We start from the raw sequence: 19,460 nt of genomic DNA on the forward strand, positions 1-19,460 counted from the left end.
CTAACTCGTGATACCATGTTAAAAAAATGTTTCTTGGAAATATTTCAGTCTCAATATTTCATTATTAATTTGTACTTGCACTTATATACAAACTAATAAATTGCAAAGCTAGCAAACTATTAACTAACTAACTAACAGTAGAGTAACAAACTCAACTAACTTTAACTTTAAATAAGCTAGCTAATTCTCAACACAAATATGTCACTCAATCGTTAATGATTTAACGGCACAATGACTTGGCAGTTCCATTCCGTGATTGTTTTGATGCCTAAAAAAGTCAAAATGACGTAGTTTTGCTTGAAGAGATTTAGTTAAAATTTGAGTTTAGTTGGATTTGAGCTCCAAACCTTTGGTAACAAAGGATAAAGCTTAACCACTCAACTTAAGATTTCGGTAACATACTTACAAATTAGATGCTTATGTAGTTAGTTGTTCATTAGTGCTGGAATTAATGGCTTATGTACCATGAATGTATCTACTGCTAAAACGACGAGGTGAGTATCCTACTGGATTAATTTAAGCGCCATAAGTTATGATTACACTTTTGTAATTAGTTGGCATAATCTAAAGAAGTAGGTGCAAAAGTAGAAGCTAGAAATTAATTGCATATACAAGTAAATTAATTTCATTCTTCTTTCATTACTTTTATGAAAGCTGTTAGAATTAAATGACCCAATTTTTTTTTTTTTTTTTGAAACAAGCCATGAAGTTACCATCAAAACAATGTGAGGCTTGTAGGCCCTACAGTACAGAACAGTACAATTCATTTGATCCTAATAAAAAGAAAATATAGAATAGGGTTTTGATACGTAACAGATCTTGCACTTATAAGATTTAGTGAAATTTTCTTTTACTATATCATGGTTTTTCCTTTTTAATTTTTCATAAAAAATTTCGTATTTTTTTAATCATTCCGATAATTATAATAAATGTATTACGAAAAGCCCATCACTCCAAGTTTTATGGTAGAAAAATTTGAAAGTGAGATTTTGAGAGGTTTTTGTGCATGATGACATTCCATATCATTTTCATTTCTTTTTGTAAATTTATATTTTTTTTCTCTTGATCATTAGAATAATTTGGATTTCTCTTTTTACATTTTCTTGGCTGTAACCAATGAGATCAGGGAGCGTAGAAAACTAAGGGGAAAGGTATTGTGATCGAGGAGTAAATTGAAAACCACTGGAATTAAGTTCTCTTGTGATAGACAGCTTTGATGTTTGTGCCAAAACATGTTTAAGTAATTATGATTTACTTGATGAAAATTATTTTTTTCTCTAAACATGTTTAAATATGTTTTAAGTATTCAAATTTCAGTAGGCGAAAATGATGTAATCTATATTCCGTTGTGACTCGATCGTAAGCAAATTAAGCAGGTCAAGAAAGGATATAGAAGATGGGATAATTAGGTGGAAGTCAAGTATGAATTATATGAGACAGTGGACAGCTTTTTATCATTTGATTTATATATAAATATTTATAAGATAATTATAAAATTATCCCCTAATTTTAGAAAAAGTTACATTTTATCCTCCCCTAAAAACAATTACTTGTTAGCCGACGGAGGCAGATGTTTTTTGAATGAGAAAGGAAAATCAAACAAGCGAACAGATTTCAACGTTGACAGAAAGAAAGCCTACATAAATAGTTATTAGTAACACTTCTAATTATTTGTAACAATATTGTGCCGCAAAACCCTTAAATAAAAAGATAATTAAGAGATAAGTAATAGTAAAAACGAAAATACTCGACACACACAGATGTTCGTGCTATGTACTTACTGTAGGGAAATGTACAAAAATATGATAACGACTAAGTATGGACAGAGATTCAATTCGACGAGTTTTTGCAGTAGTTGATCAATTTAGGTTGGAATGAGTCAACTTTTTAAAATAATTTTAAGTTTTGGTTGACCTTTAAGAGTATAAATTCGGATCGAAGTTAAATTTAGAGAAAAAAATATTTGATTTGAATTAAAAATATAATTATATATTATATATTTAATTATAATTATAATTATAATAATGTTTATTTTATATTTTTTTAGTTATATCATTATTTCATTGAATAAAATTAAATATATATATATAGTGTTACATGGAAATTTTATTTAAAAAATAAATCGAGTAAAATGAAGATACCTTTCATATATTCATTTTTTAATTTTAAGGTCTCTTCTTTTTAGAAAAAAAAATATGAAGATACATTTCATTAAAATTCAGTAAAATGAAGGATTAAAACAACTTTTCTATGAATGGTTAGTTTAATAAATAAGTTACATAAAGATATAAATTCTTAATTTAAAATTCAAACACTACTTTTTTAATTTTGTTTGTGTAAAACATGAATAAAAAGGGTAACTTTCTGTAGATTTTCTTCCAGTGTTTATTTGACTATAAATATAAGAATATATGGTGGTGCAAAGTACCATCCACCACGATCCGAATTCCAGGTGCCAATCTCCAGCTTTCTTTGTTGTCTGTGATTCCTTGCGTACTTCTCTCCTAGTTTTAGCTAATGGAAGAAGTATTTAAGAACCTAAAGGGCATGACTTATGTCTCCGACCCAAATGCCAGTGACTCCATCACTAACTATACAAAGAAGAGCGCCGCCGCCTCAACATATACCGCCGTTCCCACCGCCGCCACAGCGGCGAACAAGAGGTCTCTCAAAGGAAATGGTGGCTTCGGTGGAACAATGAGGTACCGTGGCGTTCGCCGCAGGCCTTGGGGGCGTTATGCTGCTGAGATACGAGACCCCCAGTCCAAGGAACGGCGTTGGCTCGGGACTTTTGACACCGCCGAGGAGGCTGCATGCGCCTACGACTGTGCAGCTCGAGCTATGCGTGGGATCAAGGCTCGAACCAATTTTGTCTACTCGGCGAGCGATCATTTCCTTCCACCTTGTACCTTCTCGAAGCAGTCACAGTCATCCAGCAGGGACATTAACTGCATCCGTCATCAGTTCGGCCAATCTTCTAACTGGCCATCGCTGGCAAACCAACATTCCGGTGACTTCTCCGTTGGGTCTTCTGCTCAAAGAAACGCTTCTCCGAACATGGTTTTATTCCGCAACCTCTTGAATTCATCTAATTCATCTCTCCACGCGCCGGCTCCTCAGTCTCTGGCGGACTATATTCCATTCGTCAACGGAAATGCTTACTCTTCTTCGTTTTCTTTCACTTTTCCAGCTAATTCAAGCGTTTTGCCCGGTGCATCTTTGCTGAAATCCTATACCAACAACACTACTCGAAGGGCAACCGATAGCGTATCCGATTCTTTCACTGGCACAACCATGACGCACACTCTCCAGGAAACCGTCGATGATATGGAATTCTTCCAGCAGGAGCCTTCAGATTCCGGCTTGTTGCAGGAAATAATTCAAGGGTTCTTACCGAAGAAATCAGGTGAACGTAAAGTTACCTCGAACTGCACTCAACATCCAATAGCAGTTCATGTAACCGAGTTGAAGAATGAACATTTAGGTTTCTATAATGCCGATTACAATCAAGGATTCCCTCAACAGGTGGAGAGTTTCAGTGGAGTCACTGGCTCTGAATCGGTACCCTATGCTAATGAAGTACCAACGAAATACCTGCAGGTAGGTCAAGACTGCTTGTTAGATGATATCTTTCAGTACCCAGATTTCATGGGTGCCTTAGCAGCTAGGGCTCAAAATGCTGGAGCACATCAATATGTTTAGGGTTTCAAGCTTTTCGTTACTTAGATGGGAGATTAAAATCATCATGTTTTTATGTTGTAATCTTTATAACATGTAATGGTAATTCCTTGACGAAATCGAAATCTTGTAGGAATGTAATTTTTTTTTTGAGTTTACGTATAGTATGCAAATTCCTTGTTCATTTAAGCATGGGAAATGATAAAAAAAAAAAAACAGAATGTGTTTCTTCTTTAGTGGGAACAAGTTCTGAGCGATGGTGGTTTTGAATCGGGTGGGGATAGCATAAATTGCGTTGACCTTGGAACTCTAAAGTTTGATATTGTCTGCGTCTTGCATGATATGTTCTGGTTTTTACATTATAAACGCGTTGCCTTTCTGGGTATTTTTTCCTTACTCTTTCGAGTTTTGCAAACCCTAAACATAAGAGAAAAGTTTAAAAAAATCTACTTCTTTCCGTTGGAACAACGAAAAGGTAACAAGACAACATAAGAGCTCGTGGTTGCTCTTGATTAATGCGGATACATCAGGGGGATTTAGGGTTCACAACGGATAGGGTGGAGACGGTTTTGCATTACTTGTAAGGTATATCATATTGTCTCAAATTGGTCTCTATTTAAAATATGAAAGTTTTAAAGGTCAATATTCATTTAACATCTAATGTATATGTACAATCTTAATCAATTTTAATCTCAAAGAATCAATGTATATTAAATGAGAAAAGATCTATACTTCAATTTTAATTTTTTTGAGATATAATAGTGGCAACACGTAATTTCACAATCTTATCATATATAATTTTTTATTAAAATATATATTAAGGGTATATAGGGATATTTTTGTAAAATATCACTCTGAAAATTTGTATAGCGGTGGATGAAACTATTTGGTTAATTTTGGGATTATGTTAAATTCAATACAATAAACAAAGATTCAAAGATGTAAAAAAGCTAGAAAATACGAAACTGGGTGGAAAGGTATTGGACTGATGCTTTTGAGTCGAGGGATTTAAATTGTGATCGTTATCGCGGTACTTTTGTTGTGATTGTGGACTTAACGGATCCTATTGTGGCTTTTAGACAGCGACGTTACAATATATAGTGGCTACTATTCCGATAGCGGATATCTATTTAAATCCCTGCTTTTGACATGAAGCTATTTTTGTAATACTTTACCAAGAATCTTAAGGGGCATTACAATTTGCATATGATCTGCACATATTCTGTTTGTAGAGATTATTATTTTCCCTGCAAGAATTATACTTCTTTGATGTTTCTGGAGTGTCTTGTGTTGAAATATTACTTTGGTTAATAACATCTTAATAAATTTGATTTGTACTGATATATTATTTTTCTATGCAACAGGGATCTAGCTGGCTGAGCATGTCCCGAATCCGCTGCATACTGCACGGCATTGATTTGAAAACTTGTATCTTTCTATTTGTACTAGTTTCTACGTTGGTTTTCAGCGTGTATGTTCACGGACAGAAGATTTCATACTTCTTGCGGCCGCTATGGGAATCACCGCCCAAGCCTTTCCGTGATATCCCGCATTATTATCATGAGAATGTGTCGATGGAGACACTCTGCAAACTTCATGGTAGGGGAGTTCGTGAGTTTCCAAGACGGGTATACAATGCGGTGTTGTTCAGTAATGAAGTGGATATTCTTATCGTATGGTGGCAAGAGTTATATCCTTTCATTACACAATTTGTTCTTCTCGAGTCTAATTCCACATTTTCTGGAATTCCGAAGCCTATGGTGTTTGCTAGTAATCGAGATCAGTTCAAATTTGTTGAGCCCCGACTGACTTATGGGTCCATCGGAGGCAGGTTTAAGAAAGGAGAAAACCCGTTTGTTGAGGAGGCTATGCAGCGAGTAGTATTAGACCCGCTTCTCAAAATAGCTGGGATTACTGATGATGACTTGTTGATTATGTCTGATGTCGACGAGATACCAAGCAGACATACCATCAACCTATTGAGATGGTGTGATGACATTCCTCAAGTTCTTCATCTTCGGCTAAAGAATTATCTTTACTCTTTCGAGTTTCTTGTGGATGATAAAAGCTGGAGGGCGGAGGTCCACAGGTATCAGACGGATAAAACAAGATACGCACATTATCGTCAGACAGATGAGATTTTGGCGGATGCAGGGTGGCACTGCAGTTTCTGCTTCCACCACATTAGCGAGTTCGTATTCAAGATGAAAGCTAACAGCCATATCGATAGAGTGAGGTTTTCTCATTATTTGAACCCGAAAAGAATCCAGAGAGTGATTTGCAAGGGTGCCGATCTATTCGACATGCTTCCAGAGGAGTATACATTCAAGGAAATAATCGGGAAAATGGGTCCAATCCCTCATTCTTTCTCCGCTGTTCATCTTCCATCACATCTTTTAGAGAATGCAGATGAATACAAATTTCTTTTGCCTGGAAACTGTTTAAGAGAAAGTGGCTGATTCTTCTGATAACTAAATGGTTTTGGCTAGTTAGAGGCGCTACCGATGTGACTCCCCACGATGGGTTCAGCTGAAAGATCATCGACTACCGAGCAGCAGCCTCTCGACGAGTTCCCTGGGGAAATGACCTAGTGGAAAGATGATTTTGTGCGATGAATTTTACAGATGTATGACAGCGTGTGATTTTGAACAATGACGTGCAATAGAAAAAAGACAATCAACTGGTGGGATTCTAACGACAGAAGGGTGATTAGTGGCGGTTGCTTCAGCGGAGGCATGTGGAATTTAGAGATTCATGGTTAATGATTTTGAAGATTTTGGATAATTTAAAGATATTAGGAGTTTAGAAAAGTAATGATTTTAGTTCTTTAACTCAAGTTTTAAAAAAAATATTATACATACCGAGCACTGATTGTGTAACAAATTCTTTTAATGGTTAGACACCTAAAATGACAATTATTTTTTATAAAAAAAATTTAAACACTTAAAATCAATAAAATATATAATTACTACACTATCAACTATGAGTAAATTCATGAAAATATGATTAAGGTTCCAGAGTCAAAACCATAGATATAAACGTTCATAAGTATTTCTTTAAAAAAAAGTATCTAAGATCTAATATTAACTAAAACATTTAATTATTACACGATCAACTCGGTTGACATCATCAAGTCCGTAGCATAATTTGATAGCTCTGAAAATCTTGTGTAGATGTTTTTAGGCTTCTTATCGACAAATGACATCAGTAGATATAGGAATCAATTTATATCATTTTCATGATGCCCCATCTCTCTGCTGATTTTGTGAAAGTGTTAAACTACGTAGGGATGAATCTAGGAAGGTTAGGATAAGGTTGTATCTTTTAAAATCTTTAAATTCTCTTATATTTTATATTTTTTATTAATTATCTAGTTTTGCATCTATCAAATTTTATAACTCTACACTTCCAAAATTTTTAATGTAATTTCTTAAGTTTGCACAGCTTATATAAAATTTTATAACCTTACATTCTTAAAAATTTTAATAAGTACAATTAAATAATTTCATCGTTTTTTTATTTAAAAGGAAACGTGTTTTTTAACCCGACATTTTCCAAAATTTTCCTATGCTTTTATATTTTCCCAATGTGAGCAAAGTTTGGTAGAGAATTGGAATTTAAGAAAGCATAATTTGTGATTTTAGGACCAAAATGTAATGATTATTTAGTAACAATGAATACAAGTACAATGCCTGTCATCTACAAATGTATGGGAATGAGAAGTATAAAGAATTATAAGGTCAGGTTTTCGAGTATGACGCTGTACCTAATGAGAAGTTGTATTTAGTGCCTTGAAGTATGCCTTTTCCGCCCTTGAAAACCGCGTTTGGAACATGCTCCATTCCTTTTTACATCTCTCCCTTACCTGCCAATTTCACTATGCATTCATTTCACATTTCACAAAACAAGGGAAAATGGAAACACAGCAAATAGTGCATACATACCCCTTGCCACGGTGCCTTCCCGTTGTCCGACTCTCCCTGCCGGAAAACAAATTAAGCCGAGGGGAAAAAAAGGAGCAAAATTGGCAGATAAAGGAAAGTTTTCATTACCTGGTTCCCAAGAGAGGGAACAGATTGATGAACAATCCACTGAGCATCTACCACGCCAATCTTCTCATGTGCGGGCTGTTTTCAAGATATAGAGATATCCCTACTTAGTGAACAAATAAATCCTTTTTAAAGAGTTAAATGAAAGGAACTATCATGACCGGTCGATAAACGACGGATCGTGACAGGAACACACACACACAAACACGGATGGATTCAAGGACGGAAGAAGATAAACGACAGAGACGGGAGTAATAGAATGCCAACCTCTACACATTTTCTGAGGGCAAAATCAAGACCCCACCCATGGACCAAGTCATTCTACAAGAAAAACAGTAGATTGAGTAACACCAAGAAAACAATGCAAGAAGCAGCAATGTTAAAATGAACAAAATAAGAACAATCTCAATACCTGAATCATATGCCATACACAACGCCATGCATCACGTGAGAACACAGGAGCCATTATCTCCACAAACCTACATTTACAAAAGAAAAAGGAATAGTTAATATTTACTAAGCTTATGGAGAATTAAAGCATGGTATATTAACAACAATGCTCAAAGCTTATACATACGCTGCACAGGGAGGAACGTGTGGATGATTGCACCAGCCTGGTTTCTCCTCCGTTTCTCTGAACCAAAATTCAAAAATGCAAAATGTTATTTAACATTCAATGAATTATGTAAACTTCAATGATTCTTGGTATAATTGCCTACTGTTTCTTACTTGTGAACTTCACGATCACCTCTCCTCTTTGTCATTTGCCAGGTTAACCCTTTATTAGGTTCCAAACCAGGCTGTGAAATCTCCAATCCATGCTTCCTCACCAGTTTAATGTATCTGAAAAATTAAATAAATAGAACCTTGTTTTAAGGTCTTCTTTTTAAAGGAAATGGGTTGAAATTGAACAAACAATTTGTCAAGAAGTCCCGCAATGTCCAATACTCACTTTTCTGCATCGAAATGCTCAACCCCCAAGTCCTCATCCCAGATGAATATGTAGTCATATGGTGCCACGATGTCAGGGTGCAAAAACCTCTTGGCATACCACCTAGGTAAATAAAAATATTTAGAGTTAAATCTTTGAAATCATTAAGCGACATAGATAACTAGTCATTGCACCCAATCTTGCCAGCAAAATGACTTGAACTAGAAAGTCTAAATTAATTGCGTACCATTTAGTCTGCCTCCGAACACTCACATGAATTGCCTCCTTTGACCACTCAAACTCGTCCCATTCAGTTGTTCGACCGTCATAATGAAAGAGAAGAATGGTAAAATTCCCTGAAAACTGTTTTGAAGCACGTTTTTAGTCACAACATGCAATGTGCACTGCACAATCGTATGAGCATCAGAAAACCTCATCCCGATCTTAGCATCTAACTATCTTCCAAATGCCTCCAAGAAGATGTGCATAAGGATGCACCTTCACAGAAACACTCAGACAAAAAATCATGCACACTTAACGCACACAGGTGCACAGACACACATATTAAAGAGAACAATACCTTTTTAACTGCAGCATCAATATTCTTTCGTTGATTATAACCAACAGTAAATGTGACAAGATACTTTGGCGTGCTGGTCAAGTCCTGTAGATGCAAATGTTTCCAAACCGCAATCAGGGTAAGAGAAAACTCACAATATGTTTTATTCTTATCTGTAAAATTCTTAAATCTATGGACTCACACAAGTAATAATGGCTTTTATCATGTGAATGGAGATTAAAAATGCCAAAAAAAAAATTACTCAAAAACAATAAAATCTGTCTTTCTGAGATCCTGAAATGTATTAGGCATTAATGCTGAAGGAACAAAACATGCAGATATCATTTGATCCCATAGCACAAAAATCTAGCTTCCCAGAAAGTAATTCACTAATCGCCTTTTTCCTGCTTTTCAGGCTAGAGGAAAGAGGGAATTTCATATATCCAAGTTAACTCGCTAAGATACCAAATATATCACTACCATTTCTTTCCTGACCCCTTCCCTTATGTATCAAACATTCAACAATTCTACATATAGTTTGCATTTTCTGTAGAAATCAAAGTAATTCTCTGTAATTTCTTATTCTTTTCAATATAACAGATTACATATTTATATACAAAATATCTCTCTAAAGTAGGAAACTCTAAGAAAGGAAAAATAATAATCTTAGGATATGATCCCTTAAAATAAGGGATTGTAGAAATCTATTTACAAAATCATCTCTATAGGAATGGTAACAAATCATATCTCTATAGGAATGGTAACAAATCATATCTCTAATTCTTACACTCCCCCTCAAGCTGGAGAATATACATTGTATAATCCCAGCTTGAATAGGAATTTATTGAAAACAGGCTTTGGCAACGCCTTAGTAAGAATGTCTGCAACTTGTTCTTCTGAAGGAATGTATGAAAGTGTGGCTGTTTTTTTGTTAACTTGATTAGCAATAAAATGCCTATCAATCTCAACATGCTTTGTCCGATCATGTTGAACTGAGTTCTTAGCAATTTGAATAGCAGATTGATTATCACACAAAACTTCAAAGTGATCCTCTTGATTAGTGGCAAGTTCTTTCAGTAGTTTAAGTAGCCAAATCCTTCGCATATTCCCAATGTTAGTGCTCTGAAATCACCTTCAGCACTACTTGAACCGACGGATTGTTTCTTACTTCTCCAAGTTGTAAGGTTTCCCCAAACAAAAGTGCAGTAGCCACTAGTGGATCTCCTTTCAGTAAGGTCTCCGGCCCAACTAGAATCTGTAAAGATCTTAACAATTCTGTCTTGTGTCTTCTTAAACATTAAACCATGTCATGGAGTTTTCTTCAAGTACTTGAGAATTCTATTTGCTGCTGCCATATGCTCTTCAGTAGGATTAGTCATGTGTTGACTTATCACATTTACAGGAAATGTTATATTTGGCCTTGTCAAAGATAAATAAATTATTTTCCCAACTAATCTTTGAAATTTCTCTTTGTCTATTAAGGACCCATCTTCTTTGTTGAATTTCAAGCTTGCCTCCATTGGTGTATCATTCGGCTTACAACCAAGAAAACCAGTTTCTTTGAGTAAATCAAGTACATATTTTCTTTGGTTATCACAAGTCCTTTTGACCTTGCCACCCTTTCCTAGGAAATACCTTAGCTTTCCCAAGTCCTTGGTTTCGAATTCCTTATTTAACAACTTCAAATTGCAAATCTCTTCTTCATCATCTCCGGTAAGAATTATGTCGTCCACGTACACAATAAGGATAGCTTTCTTATCTATAGAAGTTACCTTGATGAAAAGAGTATGATCGGCGAGGGACTGCTTGTAGCCGTTTTTTAGGATGACTTTAGTGAACCTCTCGAACCAAGCTCTGGGTGATTGTTTTAACCCATATAGACTTGTTGGGCTTGCAAACCTTATTGCTACCTTCAGCAGACTGTAAGCCAAGTGGCATTTTCATATAGACTTTTTCTTCTAGCTGGTCATTAAGAAAAGCGTTTTTTACATCAAGTTGGTGTAATTGCCAATCGTAATTTACAGCCAAACTTAAGAGTACTCGAACAGTATTCAGCTTCGCCACAGGTGCAAAAGTTTTTGTGAAATCTATCCCATATGTTTGCGTAAAACCTTTGGCCACTAGTCTCGCTTTGTATCGTTGGATGCTACCATTAGAGTTATACTTTACAGCAAAAATTTATTTACAGCCAACAACCTTTTTTTCTTGAGGAAGGTCTGTAACAGTCCAAGTAGCATTTTTCTCTAGTGCAGAAATTTCCTCTTTAACAGCCCTTCTCCATTTAGAATCCTTTAGAGCTTCAGTTATGCTTGTGGGAACCTGTTCTTTATCCAAGGTTGTTGTAAATGCTTGAAAAGAAGGCATCAGAGAATTATAACCAGCAAATTTTTCAATAGGATGCTTGGTGCACTGTCTAACCCCTTTTCTAATAGTAATAGGGAAATCATCTAGAGTAGTGGAAGTAGACTTACTGATTTCTTCTTCTATTTCGGCAGCTGGACCCAAATCCAAATCTCGACAAGAATCAGATTGGAAAACAGCCTCAAGAATGTGTTTTCTTTTCTTGTATAGAAACAGAGCTGTTTGATTGGTGTTGTTTGTGGAAGATTTTGAATGGGAGTAGGTGTATTTTCAGGAAGGGTATTTAAAGTGGGTATGGGTGAAGTAGTGATAGGAACTACCGGTGGATCAATGGGAGTAGTTACAGGTGACAAATATATAGGTAAAGACAAAGATGATGGCAATTCTGAAGGTTGAGAATGAAAAGTGGGTAGAGATACCTGATCTGGCTGAAAATCCCTCCATGTCTCCCCCTGAATTTCAGCTTGAATGAAATAGGGATCTTGTTCATAAAAAATGATATCCATAGTGATGAAAAATCTTTTAGAAGGAGGATGATAGCATTTATAACCCTTCTTGAGTGAAGAATACCCAACCAGTACACACTTTAATGATTTAGGATCTAACTTGGATTTATTCGGAGCAATGTTTTGGATAAAAACAGTACAACCAAATATTTTAAGTGGAAGAATGGAGGAGATAGGTTTAAAATGGGGAAAGTATTGCAAAAATATAGATTGAGGTGTTTGAAATTGTAAAACCTTACTAGGCATTCGATTGATTAAATATATGGCAGTTAATAAGGCTTCCCCCCACAAATATTTTGAAACATTAGTGGTAAATATAAGAGAACGAGTAACTTCAAGGAGGTGTCTATTTTTTCTTTCGACAATACTGTTTTGTTATGGGGTGTCAACACAAGAACTAATCTGAACTATGCCCTTTTCCCTGAAAAACGCACCCAAAGACTTAGCAAAAAATTCATTGCCATTATGAGATTTAAAGAGCTGAATTTTAGACCCAAATTGAGTGAGAACCAAGTTATAAAATTGGGTAAAAACACCAGCAGATTCAGATTTATCTTTTAGCAAATAAGTCCAAGTTATCCTACTGTGATCATCAATGAAAGTGATAAACCACTTACAATTATCAGCATTCTTCACCCGAGAAAGACCCCAAATATCACTGTGGATCAAAGCAAAAGGGTGAGAAGGCTTATATGTAGAAGGAGAATAAGTTGATTTAGTATGTTTAGCAAGAGAGCAAACTTTGCAATAAAAAGAATTTGGCCTTTTATGAATGAATAGAGAAGGAAAAACTTTTGCAAGATAGTGAAAACTAGGATGACCTAAACGATAGTACCATAACATAACATTATCAACTTTTTTTTAAAGCGGTGAAAGATTTCGAGATTTCGATTTTAATAGAGGCAAGAAGAATGTAGAGACCATTCTGTAAGCTGGCCTTACCAATCATCTTCTTCGAGTTCAGTGCCTACAAAGTACAATCAATATCATTAAAAATTGCAGAGCAGTGCAAGTCGGTGGAAAGTTTACTAACGGAAACGAGATTGCAAGCCATATTTGGTACGAAGAATACATTTTTAAGTACAATCTGGTCATTGAGAATAACAGTGTCATGTCTTTCTATTTTGCACAAAGAACCATCAATCGTTTTGACAGCTTTACCAAAGTTTGGAAAAAAATTGCAAAACAAATCCTTATTACCAGTCATATGATCCGTAGCACTAGAATCGAGGACCCAATTAGGGGACGACTGGGAGGAGAAAAAAACTGTAGTATGAGGTTTACCTTCTGGTTCTTTCATGACCAGATTACTTTCTGATTGAGCAACAGAACCATAAAAATTTTTTGGATTTGAAGTGATCTCCGGAGTAGGAGAAGTTGTGGACATCGTCTAGGTTGGAAAGAAACCGTAACCTAAGCTGATACCATGTAGAAATCAGAGTAATTCTCTGTAATTTCTTATTCTTTTCAATATGACAGATTACATATTTATATACAAAATATCTCTCTACAGTAGGAAACTCTAAGAAAGGAAAAATAATAATCCTAGGATATGATCCCTTAAAATAAGAGATTGTAGAAATCTATTTACAAAATCATATCTCTATAGGAATGGTAACAAATCATATCTCTATAGGAATGGTAACAAATCATCTCTATAATTCCTACATTTTCAGTTATTATTTAGCATTTGCCCTGGAACAAGAGAGATAAGATTTGGAACAAGAGATGGTTCCGACAATTTCAGAAACAATATTTCTCTTAAAACTTATTCAATCAAAACCAAAGCAATTTATTTGTACATACCAGAGACAAACATATTCATGAATGCATTAGAAAGTTGAAAAGGTATTCAGGGTTCAAAATATAATCAACAGAAGGTTCCAAGTAAACACACCTCATCCGGCTTGCCCCACAGTCGGCGTAGTATAAGTCTGACTCAGTTCTAACAATTCCTGGTGGTAATCTTTCCGCACCTCGAGGATTTGATGGGACCCAAATCTGTACCAGTCATAAAAGAAGCAGAAAATCATGGCATATTAGAGTAGCACCATATTATTAATCAGGTCCTACAAAATCGCCAAACATAGAAGTCATCATTTAGGAATGTGAAGATAGTAAGAGATAAATTTGACGATGCATCCGGATATGTGAACAATTGTTTCATACATAGATCATAAATGCACGTATACTGGAGATAAACCAAGGGAACCATATATGTATTACCGTGAGAACTATCAGGATTAATTTTGTAAAAATGAAACAGAAAATGTCCCTACATTCAGGAGCTTGAATGGCACATAAGAACCACACTATCTTTGTTTCCCAGAAAAGATCACACTTCCTCATCAAGATTTTAAAAATGCCTACAGTCTACAATGCAAGAGAAGCAGCTAGACACGAATAGATAAATTGGTGTAGAATACTAAAAGTGCATGAAGAACACTATCCAATTATTTATATTTCCCCTTCACAAACCAAAACTTTGGTAAACAAAATACAAGACCGGTCAGGTATTGAAACTTTACAGGGCAATAGTTTCCCAGGGAGAAATCACCTGAAACCCACTTTGAAAAGCTATCCAGAACCTTATTCCGCAAATTTGATTTACTAGCATTAAGCTTTTTTCAAATTAAGTACTAAAATATTTGGTTCAATGAATATCTATCTCCAAATCCTGTAGAAATACCTTCTTTGATGTGGCATTAGCAGAACTATTATTATCAAGAGGATGCTGCGAAGGAATTGGGCTTGAGAGGCTAGGCTTTGTATACTCGGTATATTTGATATCAATGGTCGTAAGAATGCCAGATGATAGATTGAACTGCCAAACAAAAAGTTCCATTACTCAGATTAGAAAGATCATTATTCTAGATGCATAAAAATGAATATTAAATTAAAAAGGGGAAATAGTTTCCCTACCTTTGTTAATGACAAAGTTGGGAAAGATAATCCTACTAAGAAGCCAAAAACTACTCCAACAAATGTTGTCACAATAAGCCTCATGCTCTCATTTGGCTTTCTACTATTCAGACTGCAGTCACCAAGATGGAAAAAAAGTTAAATAACTTCCGCATCAAAGTAACCTTTTCTACACATACACAATTAGACATGATACGAATGGGACCATAAGATGTGAACCTGCGTGTAAAGATCCCCATTCTACTTAAGTTTATCTGATTGTATATACAAAAAACTATGGGCAATTCAGATTGCAAGAGCCTTTGAATATTATTTAGCAGGCCTTCAGTTGCCCATTCTCAAAACAAAGAGAAACCCTCAGCACAGAGACCTGAAGACCAATTTTTTTTATTAAAATAATGTAACAAAACAAATGGTTACAGATAAAATCAATCAAGATGGGCACTGACAAGAACTGAGATTCAAGCAGCAATTTCAGGGACATGGCACCTAACTCTCAGCTGATATCCTAGTGCAATCAAATTGACCAGTTTATACAAATGCAGACAGCAAAAGACAAGCTAATGAGACCTTTAACACTTGCTCCAAGGAATTTATTATATAGTAAAAAAAAATATGCAAGAATCCCCATAAGAAGCTACTGAGTACCACCTAAGAACTTACACATAAACCTCAACTAGTAACACCACAAAGCAAGACCATGTTCTACCCAATTGACAAAAGATCACGGTCAACGGACAAACACAAAGCCAGAGAAATTCCAATCATAAACTCAATAACTCCATAATCCTGTAAACATGTGCTTTTCTTTTCTACTAATGTCTTATAATTATAAAATTAAAAAGCTGCAATACCGATAATTTTTATTTTAACAGCATGCACAGTGTTCGCTTAGGTTGAAAGATACAGACCGAAAACACCAAAAACATAAACCTGACCCCAAAATTAGCTTAAAATTCGGTTTTATTCCTTGAAAAAATCTTAGATTCAACCACCTTTTCGATTACTTTTTCTTTTTTACCAATAAAATTTAATGACAAGAGAAAAAGAAAAGCAAGAAAGCAAGTACGAGCAAGAGACTGAGACACTAAACGATTCAAAGATTTAAAAACTAACTCGGAAAAGGTTTAAATAACATAATGCTAATATAAGCTGTGCAGGTAAGCCGGTGATTTTTCTCGAGATTGAAAGAAGCTAAAACAATTTACTTACCTGAAAGAAAAGATGATTGAGAACAAATGAAGAAGATGATGGGAACTGATAGTGTATTTATAAGAGCTCTAAAATCACAAGAAAAATCACCTTCGCCTCTTTAACTGAAAAAATGAAAAGAAGCAAGTTTATGCTTCTCTCTCAAGTCTTGGGAGCACAAAAACTTCTGATCACCTTCCTTAGAGAGAGAGAGAAAGAAGATAATAGAAAACGTGAACCTGATCAGAAGGATTTCAGTTTCCCGGGAAAAAAAATCAAAAACTCTTTTTGCCGAAGTTAATAGAATCTGGGGAAAGGATTTTAGAAAAAAGAATTTATAGTGTTTTTAGGAGCAGAAAATAAAATTTATTTCAAGTGTAAATAGGAAGGTAAAATATGTACATAATTTTGAATTTTAATTCAAATAGGGTGTACAATGGATTTGTGGTGGAGGATGCTGTTTGATTTTGACATTTAATTCTTTTGGACCCCTGAAGCTTCCTGGCTTTCCTCTTAACTAACCTTTTTAACCCCCTTAAATACTCTACAGTCTTCTCCTTCACGTTTATTAAATAATTTAAATTTTAAAATAAATTATTAATTTTAGTCCGTTTTAATATTTTTATTTTTATTTTTTAAAAAATTAATATTAAATTTTAAATAGAGTACTAAATGAAATAAAAAATAAATTTTAGGCATTACTATGAAAAAAATTGAAAGTTAGGTATTAAAACAAACCAAAATTGATAGTTTAAGTACTAAACGCATAATTTACTCTAAAATTTATGATAATAAATTACTGTCTAATATATTAGCGGCATAAAATTCATTTTATATAATATTTTTACATTTTAAATTTTATAACTTAAATTCAAACCTTAACTTCTAAACATAAATCCTTTTTTCTAATTATATAACTTAAAATGTTAAATCAGATCTAACACATAATTTTGAAATAAATAAATTTATATAAACTAAATTTTACACAATATTTACACAAACCAAGCAATTTCAATGGTTGAATAATTTATTGTTATCTCTTGAAGTTTCATATTTGAGCATTGTGTATACAAGGATATAATCATTCATTGTCAAAGTAAAAGTCTATACTTGTATTCACCTTAGATTTATAAAAAAATACTATACATATTATTTATTTTTTAATTATAATTATAAATAATATTTTTATGATTATAACAAAATCATAATTTATAAAAAAAAAAATTATATATCATTTTTATTACACTGATATTCAAACTCGGGATTTTAGAAGACAAAAACCATCCTTTAATCATTTATCGTGACCTTAATTGAACATCCATATTATTTACATATAATAAATTTAACTATTGTATTTATTTATGTAAAATTTTTGATATGTAACTTATGTAAAGTTTACAAGTTTTTATTTTAAGAATATATTGTCTAAAATTTAGGGATTTAAAATTTAGAGGTATCAAAATTTGAGAGCCGAAATAAATTTAATAAAAAAAACAAAGAATTACACTATTAAAGTTGAGAGGAAAAAGTCAGAACGCGTGTTGAAAAAGATGGGACTCAAATATCATGGGCCGCACCGTTTCATATTTTCATATTAGGGCATTGTTAATGAAAATCACCACAATAATCGGGAATGAGAATAGTTTCCCTCCTATTTTTTAATATTAGATATACACCTTTAATCCTTATAAAAAGGATAAATTAATTACTCTATTATTAATAAATTTACATACATTTTATAACAATAAAATTAGTGTTATTAAATTTCAAACTTACGTCAAAAAAGGTTTAAAAAACATTTCTAGTTAAATTTGTTTGTTGAGTAAATTAACAATGTCCTCTAATTAATAGGTTTACAAATAAAAGATTTTACCGACGATTTATAGCTTACCCCTTATTGGTCGATCTATGCAAGTGTAGTCGTGAGAGAAAAAATAATTTAGGGAGAATGGTCACGAGTATCTAAGAGAGAAATAGCTAGTCATTGAGAGTCCTTATTTTTCTTATAATAATCATATTGTATATCTTGAATGTTCGATAATTATATGATCATTGATTGGTATGACAAGATGAATCGATATACAGTATGGGTGATCTGGAAGTGGAACCTCTCCAAAATAAGGAGAGTGTAGCATATGCGAATCTTTGTGATGGAATTTCTAATCGACCTGAATTCTATATTATATATCATAATTATCACGGTAGATTTTAACTTGCCTCTTTAATTTATGGTATGGATTCCATTTATACCTAAGGAGTGTGATAGGTTTGAATTTAATTGTTGAAAATTCCATATGAAACTTAAGACTTTTAATATAATTTGTCGTCTAATTTGACGTGTTGAATAATACAAAAATAAAAAGAATATCCAATAATTAGAAATAGTGGATCTACTTTTCTTGACAAACAACAAGTTCAATTCAACATTTTTCCGAACCAACGTAAGAAGAAAACTATGAGCAAATTTTCGACGTTCGTTGATCAGCCATTAACCATTAACCACGTCCTTGAATACACCATATTTAATTCATACTATCATTATTTATTTGGGTAAACTACACATTTAGTACTTAGACTGTCGGTTCTGGTCCGTTTTAGTACCTAAACTTTCAACTTTTCAAAATCATATAATGTTTAGTTTTTATTTTAGTACCCTTAAAACTTAATGCGTTTAGTACCTAAACTATCATTTTTGTCCATTTTAGTGCCTAAACTTTCAAACTTTTTTCAAGCTTAACGTTAAATTTTGAACATTGGTAATAAAATGAAACAAAAATTAAACTTTAGGTATGATTTTTAAAAAAAATTGAAAGTTTATATACTAATATAGACCAAAATTAATAGTTTAGGTACTAAACGTATAATTTATCCTATTTATTTAAGGTATAACACTTACTTTAGCTCTTCTATTTTAATAACTTTTTTAACTCTTATAATTCATTTGAATTCTCAACTTTCATTTTATTAGCACTTTTAGTCACTTAATTATAAATGTTTCTTACACGTGATTAAACTTGATCGAGTCGCAATATATGATACAACATGGTCTTATAAGCTCAAATTTATGAACCTCAATCATTTATATCAACACTCGTTGGTATAGATAGATACAACTGTTAGTCATCAAATTTAATTGTTAAAATCACATAAGATATCGATGAAGGGGAACTTAAAGTGATTTGATATTTTTAAAAGGCTTCCTCATTTGATTAGTGTTTTAAATGATTATATTGATAAAATGATTCACTTTAAGTATAATCTTG

At 33.6% G+C, this 19,460-nt stretch overlaps 2 protein-coding genes and 1 pseudogene across 2 annotated transcripts; 2 read left to right on the top strand and 1 right to left on the bottom strand.

Moving 5' to 3' along the window:
* Positions 1–2,517: 2,517 nt before the first annotated feature.
* On the top strand, positions 2,518–3,702 carry LOC120149079 (ethylene-responsive transcription factor ESR2-like). Its single transcript, XM_039161981.1, has one exon. It carries the CDS (start codon positions 2,518–2,520, stop codon positions 3,700–3,702), a length of 1,185 nt encoding a protein of 394 aa, XP_039017912.1.
* A 1,358-nt stretch (positions 3,703–5,060) lies between these two features.
* LOC120148960 lies at positions 5,061–6,222 on the top strand. Its single transcript, XM_039161915.1, has one exon. The coding sequence runs from the start codon at positions 5,061–5,063 to the stop codon at positions 6,135–6,137; it is 1,077 nt and encodes a 358-aa protein (XP_039017846.1). The 3' UTR covers positions 6,138–6,222.
* A 1,154-nt stretch (positions 6,223–7,376) lies between these two features.
* Positions 7,377–15,373, bottom strand: LOC120148976 (annotated as a pseudogene).
* Positions 15,374–19,460: the final 4,087 nt, after the last annotated feature.

The sequence above is a fragment of the Hibiscus syriacus genome, unplaced genomic scaffold (assembly GCF_006381635.1).
Source record: "Hibiscus syriacus cultivar Baekdansim isolate YM2019G1 unplaced genomic scaffold, ASM638163v2 tig00110988_pilon, whole genome shotgun sequence".
Classification (NCBI taxonomy): Eukaryota; Viridiplantae; Streptophyta; class Magnoliopsida; order Malvales; family Malvaceae; genus Hibiscus; species Hibiscus syriacus.

Coding starts and splice junctions, on each gene's coding strand:
- LOC120148960 (XM_039161915.1), top strand. CDS start 5,061: ATGTCCCGAATCCGCTGCATACTGCACGGCATTGATTTGAAAACTTGT.
- LOC120149079 (XM_039161981.1), top strand. CDS start 2,518: ATGGAAGAAGTATTTAAGAACCTAAAGGGCATGACTTATGTCTCCGAC.